Below are 7,094 nucleotides of genomic sequence, written 5' to 3'. Positions count from 1 at the left end.
TCACGACCTTCAAACATGGATGTTGGTGGAATGTACTCGTCTTGAATGCAAACCCACATCTTAGCATCTTGATACTTCACATACTGTTCAAAACGATCTTTCCATGCAACGAAATCGGTACCCTTAAGCAGTTTTGGAGCTTTAGTTGCTGAACCGGCTTCAACCTCCATCTTTACCAGTTCTGTGATGTTTATTGAAGTCATAGTTGAAAGAAACAAGACTCAAACCCTTTTTTTTTTTTAAATAACCTTCTGTGAACAGTGAGCAAATAGCGAAGTTGATATAACTTCGCTTGAAACTTAAGTTCGCTGAACAACTTCGCCTGCTTCTTAACTTCGCCAATCACTTAACTTCGCAGCTAATCAACTTCGCCAAACCTATATCTTCGCTTAAACCCTACGTTTTGTGGCGGCAACTTCGCTTGACGAACAATGAGGTTTTGCAGGATTTTTTAGGTTGATTGCGATGGACGCGAGGGTGTTTCGAGGGAGTATTTGATGGGGGAAGATGGGCAAAAGACAAAAACAAGGTATTTCAACGTAAACTCGTTCCGGAATGGTCAAACGGAACGATCTTAACACCCGTGTGATAATCCCGAACCACACAATCACGAGCAAATGCTTTGATACCAATTGTAGGTTCCCAGCCGGATCTACACAGGAGTATCCCGTAACACGAGGGTGCGGAATCCCCACGTAATACGATACGAGTGTCAATACAATTAGTATGAATTGGTAAAACAAACACACTAGATAATACTGTAAACTTGATGTATTACTATTGCCAACCCGTGATACAGAAGATCACCAAAAACAACTCGTTTTTCAAAAAACTTAACCTAAAACCCGAAGTTGAGGTTTAAATAGACCTCGACAACTTCGCCTACAAGCTAGGCGAAGTTGTCATAACTTCGCTTGGTCCCCAAGTTCGCTTATACATACCAGCGAACTTACATAATCAACAGTATTTGACACGTAACAAACAAACTAAACAATTACAGACACGGACAAAACACAAGATACTGAACTACTGACATCATGCACCAACACTAGGTCCAATCTAGAATAATGCATTCAATATGGATGGAGGCTATTCTCTTAATATAAGTTTCCTTTCTAATTAAAAGCAAGAATCAAAATTTTATTCATTGATTAACTGTTCTAATCGATTAAACCATCGGTGTTTTTACTTTGACTAGTTGGTTGATTCTAGTACTTTTCTCAAGGGTACTTTTTTTACTCTGATTGTATTTTTTAATGACATTAGCAGGAAAATTGTACGAATAGTATCTGAATCTGACCTCTAAAACCTGAAATACAAAATGAAACAAATTCAAAATTTGATATTAAATTATATTTTTGGTTTTTTTGAATCGTTTTAAAGATCAGTTGGAATTCATGTGAGATTTTAACCTGCTAACTCTCTCCCTCAAACCTTGAGTAGCTAATTACGCTCAGTCTCTAACTATGTTATCAATATCGGTGCTATAGCGGTTAATGGTCCTTCAGTAAAATAGCGGTCAAAATAGCGGTCCAAATATCACTTCCGCTATTTGCGGCGATATTTACCGCTATTGGCTACCGATATCGGTTAATCGGCGAGTTAAAATATTTTTGACCCAAATTTGTTAAAACTTTTTGGCCCTAACCCTTAACTTTTTTTGGCCCATAGCCCAATTCCATTTGATTTAACCCTAAGCCCTATATCTGATTATTATTGAACGGCTTTAATCATCGACAATCAACTTCCTGTTTCTTCTCCAATCTCCAGCCACTCCAGCCGCTGATGCTCATAAGCCCTATATTGTTATTTTGTGTTTTGAACTGTTGACTTTTATGATTTTGGTATTAAGACTTAAGTATTAATATTAGATAAATTTTGGTGTTTTATACACACACACACACCGCTATCCCACCGCAATGACCGATATCTATTTTTTGGCATTAACTGCATAGGTCTCTAACGCTACTTAGTCTTTGACCGATGACTCAAGGAAGATGAAAGGCAAAGTGCGCAACATATAATCACTTGTATTGTATAGATAACGCTACATCTGAAAATGATACATCACACACAACTTCATGCCACATCTGTCAACAAATCTGTAACTTTTATCTGTATTTTTTAATTTATTTGTTTCAGCCCTTCGAACCCAAATTCAATTTTATTAGGCTGTGGGGCAACACCTTTTCCAAGTGGAGGAGTGTGATAGTTGAGAACTTATTTACACAGATATGCCTAACAACCGCTGGCCCCCATATCGCCCTTAAGAAAAAAATGGGATGTTTTAACACCCAGGCCGGCTGGCATCGATTGGGGCGTTAAATGACATCAAATAGCCTTAGAATGTCATAAGTTGAGTTCCAATTCGTTTAAAATTTTGAGTTAAGAAACGCCCCTAGAATCATAGATGGCCATGAGCCCATGGAGGCTCTAAATTTGGAAAAGCTTTTACCAAGAAAATAATTCAGAAATCGTCTTTAGTTCAACATTTGTTATCGATGGCTTTATAACTAATGCCTAAACTTAAGAAGAGCAAGAAAAGCATTTGCCCTCTAGTCGCACCTAGGGCTGTTCAAAAAGCTCATGGCTCGAAGCTCGCTCGAAAAAAGCTCGGAGAATGCTCGCTCGAAATCGGCTCGATTGTAAACGAGCCGAGCCCGAGCTTGCCCTGGCTCGACTCGAGCGAGACACACACACATACATATAATTATTTAGTCCAATTATTTAACACATGCATGAGCTTTCCTTTTCAGTTAAAGAGTCCAACCCAATACAAAAATACGAAATACCTATTTACCCACAAATCCCAACCTTATCATTGTCTATCATTGTTTTAACACTTTTTCTTCAACCCTAATCCATATTTCCTCACGGCGCTCCAGCCATGCCCCTCTATCAATACTTCTCGCCGCCGCATACGTAGAGGCTCCTCTTATCTTCTTCTAAAGCAGCAGCTAACAGTAATATTATTATTATTATTATTATTATTATTATTATTATTATTATTATTATTATTATTATTATGTCTTCTTCTTCATATTTTTTAGTCCCATGCCACCACCGATTCTCACTTGTATGTCTAAAAGTGTTTGATAATGTGATGATCTTTGCTTTTTCTTTATAAAGAATCACATGAAATGTTAATGAAATTGGTAAACTCAAGCCAAATCGAGTCGAGCCAAGCCGGCTCGATTTAAAATCGAGCCGAGCTTAAGCTCATATTTTTTTAGCTCGATTAAGAGTTCGAGCTCGAGCCGAGCCAGCTCGAATGAATATCGAGCTCGAGCTCGAGCCGACCTTGGCTCGGGCTCGGCTCGTGAACAGGCCTAGTCGCACCCAAAAAAGCATTTGCCCCCAGTCGCACCCATCTGTAGTTCGTTCAATGACCTACCGCCGCGGCAAATGACTTTTTAAAAATTTTAAAATAAAATCAAAGTAAAGGTAGACTAACGATGGTTCTTTCATTCAATGGCCGAGCAAAAAGTCACAACTCTCCTACAATAATTACATATTCCCTTCTCTCTCCCATCCCCACACACAATTTTATCAAAATTCATCAAAATTTGTGCCTCTAAAGCGCGTTATGTGGGAAACGCTTGGCCCAAAACACCAAGCCAAAACGATGTCAACTTCACCGTGATCCATAAAACTCACAACAATCTGCTCATGGGAAAGATACATTTAGTCATCTGATCTGAACTCAAGCTCAGCTTCAGGTCCTTAGATTTTCTGAGCCTAGCACTGTTAACTTCAAGCATGAGACCGAGACCGAGACCGAGACCGAGCTAGGCCGAGTGTCATCCAAGCCGAACTCAACCCTAAATTTCAGCATTTTAAGAATTTTCAAGCCTAAAACCAAGCCAAAGCTGAAGATGGCCCTGTATTAAGCAGCCCTATCAATATTCACACCAAACACAACCACCGAAGGCGCATTGTATACAAACACTACTTAAGATCATAATTCCATGTCACTACCAATACGATGCAACAATCATTCACATAAGGCATAATAAATAGTCGAAATTACAACTTCATAATCAAAAATTACATTTAAAAACAAGAACAAGTTCAAATCCCATGAAATTCAAGATCAAGAATAAAAAGAAAAGTGTGTATATAAGATCAAATAAGAACTTACACAGAAATAAAAAACCATAATAACAAATCCGAGCCACATCCCGAAAGCTGAAATCTAGAGAATTCAAATCTCAGCCGGCCCAGAATAATCTTACTGTTCTTACTTATATTTAAGTTCCTATTAAAACCCTTCTTTCTCTACATATATATAAAATAAATGACTAAAAAGCTCCATAGAGTATATTAGAAGTCACTAACAGAACCCATCCCGAAAAGACACAAAAAACTAATGAACGAATGCACCAGGGATATATCAAGAAGATATTGTAGAGATGGTATGAACAAGCTTAGCACCTTAAGCTTACTAGGGCCCACTAGACCCTACTGGTTCGAATCGGGCTTGGTGGCGGCACCACCACCATTTTGGGACTGCTGCTGGTTTTGGTGTTGCATCCGCTGCTGCTGTTGGTGTAACTGAAACATTTGTGGGTTGATTGAGAGTTGAGAGAACTTGGTAGCATCCCCATTTAGTTCGGCGTTAGTCATTTTCAAACGGTGCACCTCCGCAGTCAACGCCTCGTTTAAAGCTGCCATAAGGTTGACCAAGTCGTGCAAGTCAATAACGAGAGAAAAAATAACTCAGTTTATGGATGGACCGGTGGATAATTATTATTACTAATAGAAAACATAGTCATACCATCCCGAAGCTGTGTTTGCTGTTCCATAGCTTGCAGACGAAACTTTAGCTCGTTGTTTTGACTTGTGAGCCCGGCTGAGTCCCTCTGTATTGTGATAATCAAATTGATGGATTAAAATGCAACTCAAATGGAATTATTTTTCTCACAAAAATTAATCCTTTTCAACAAAATATGAATCTGCTTTTTTGAAAAAAAAATGGAATTTTTGCCATAAAAATGGAATTTTCAACACAAAAAATGAAATCTTTTTGCATCTTTTTTTTTTAAAAAAAAAGAAAGAAATGTTAGTTTTCCGCAAAACTGGATCGTTTTCAACGAAAATGAATCTTTTTACATCTTTCTCAACCAAAATGAATCTTTTCCATTGAAATATCTTTTGAAAAACTTAAAAGAAAAAGCGCACCTGCAATAAGGTAAGTTGTGCAGATAGTGTTGTTGCTTCGGTCTGTAAAGTTTGAACCTTGTGTTCGAGTTCGGTGATGTAACGCATTTTCCGTTCTTTCGATCGAGCAGCAGATTGTCTATTAGCCAAGATCCTAAGAAAGACCACAAAACATTCATAAAACACCCACAAAACAATGTGATGAACAATGCAACATAAATCTAACACAAAACTCATGGATTCAGGTCAATTTCAGATTGAGCCTGTGAGCATGTTTAGTTAAAAGGGTCTTGGGTCAATGTGGGGGCTCGTGGGTTAACCCATTTATTTTAAAATATTTTTAAGAACGCGAATTTTACATCACAGCTATAACTGAGTATGCATCTAATGCTGACTTATAAAGATAACAGATAAATGAGCATCATAATTTATAGTTTAAACGTAATTACTTTGTATACATGTGTACTTATGGTTATGACTTTTTGTAATGTATCAGTACGTAAATTGTCTAAACGATCTTTGTAATGTATCAGTATGTAAGACAATAGTTACATACCTCTTGGCCCGTTTTGGATCAGATAGAGCAATCTCGGCAAGTTTCTCATTCGCCATTATTTTCTTAAGCTCAGCTCCAGTAAACTCCCCGTTCCCAAACTCCAAACTAAACGTATTAGAATTCGAGTCAATAGAATTATTAGGCGACAGTTGACCAAGTTGACCACCAGGGGAAGGCGGGAGCTTTGGTGACTCATCACCAAAGTTCATCCTCTCCATAAAACTATCCATCAAAACAATCCTGTAATGCCTTGTTGTTGGAGCAATATCTCCACCCGCACTCCTTTTAACCCCTTCTCGTTTATTATTAACCAAACTGTTTCCCGGTTTTTGAATATAACCCCCGCTTTCATTCACACTACTTGTAGCCTCGTTGTCACTGCTATCGCCACCGTTTGTCTTCGTGCCACTAGCTCTGCTATTTTCTTCACGAGTCTCGTGTTTTTCATCGGTTCCAGACGAGTTTAACGTGTCGAGATTGTCTAAATTCATATAAGCGGAAAACAAATCGTCCACAACTTCCCCTTCAGATTTCCTCTCTTCCATTCCTTCAGCATTGCCCTCGTAACCGGTTTTCTCCCAGCTTGATTCTCGCTTGACCAACTGAATCGGCTTTGACCCGTAATTGGTTGATGGAATCAATGGTGGCGATGACTGCATGATGGTTGAGAACCCAAATGGGATATCACTGTTTGAGCGCCGATGAGCCTTACGCGGTGGAAGACTCTCACCCGTTCGGGTCAAAGTCCCTCTTCCAAACGGCGGCAATAAAGAGTGTGAATCCGAAACTTGATCAGGAAACGGTGAGGGGCTCAACGGAGGGAAAAACGAAGGCTGCGATAACGACCGGGAATGATTAAACCCCCCAACCCTGTGAGTCTGCGGGTGAGAGGGAGGGATTCCGGGTCGCTTAGGGGAAGACTGTCGGTTGTGTTGAGGATGCTTAGGAAGTGCTGAGGATGAAGTGCCAAATGAAGATTGAACTCTTTGGATCATATCACTGTCCCCCATTTCTTCTCAATTTCCCCACTCCTAATCAATCAAATCAAAATCCTAATTGACAACAACAAAATAATAATAATAATAAACAATTTACCTACCGGCGGAATTGACGAAGGTGTGTGTAGAAAGTTATGGGTGAAGGTTTTCTTTCTCTCCCTAAAAAGTTTAAGTAATAATAATAAATATAAATAATATTAATATATGGATGGATATTGATGACATTGGTGACGATGACTTATGACACGGATTTCATGACTGCTACTACTATATGAGCTGATTGATGATATACGCGTGAATTTAATAACGGATTCCAATTTCGGGTGAATTTCAATTTCGGATACATTTCAATTTCATTCCGACCGCTGTTTGACTAACAA

General features: G+C 38.8%; 1 protein-coding gene across 1 annotated transcript; it reads right to left on the bottom strand.

The window, feature by feature from the left end:
- Positions 1-4,017: 4,017 nt before the first annotated feature.
- Positions 4,018-6,726, bottom strand: LOC143576856 (bZIP transcription factor 29-like). Its single transcript, XM_077060861.1, has 4 exons — positions 5,717-6,726; positions 5,182-5,314; positions 4,778-4,862; positions 4,018-4,667 (listed from the first exon to the last, which is right to left on the bottom strand). Exons 1-4 carry the CDS (start codon positions 6,724-6,726, stop codon positions 4,462-4,464), a joined length of 1,434 nt encoding a protein of 477 aa, XP_076916976.1. The 3' UTR covers positions 4,018-4,461.
- Positions 6,727-7,094: the final 368 nt, after the last annotated feature.

Source organism: Bidens hawaiensis, unplaced genomic scaffold, assembly GCF_021521415.1.
Source record: "Bidens hawaiensis isolate Kalapana, Puna unplaced genomic scaffold, B.hawaiensis_p1.1 tig00028322_1, whole genome shotgun sequence".
In the NCBI taxonomy this organism is placed as follows: Eukaryota; Viridiplantae; Streptophyta; class Magnoliopsida; order Asterales; family Asteraceae; genus Bidens; species Bidens hawaiensis.
This window is presented reverse-complemented; position numbering and strand designations above follow the sequence as displayed.

What these genes read in the sequence shown, in the direction of transcription:
- LOC143576856 (XM_077060861.1), bottom strand. Translation starts at nt 6,726, where the DNA reads ATGGGGGACAGTGATATGATCCAAAGAGTTCAATCTTCATTTGGCACT. An exon ending in GATCCAAAACGGGCCAAGAG is followed by an intron (nt 5,315 to 5,716) that starts GTATGTAACTAT and finishes GGTCTTTCTTAG; the next exon opens with GATCTTGGCTAATAGACAAT. An exon ending in CACAACTTACCTTATTGCAG is followed by an intron (nt 4,863 to 5,181) that starts GTGCGCTTTTTC and finishes ATCACAATACAG; the next exon opens with AGGGACTCAGCCGGGCTCAC.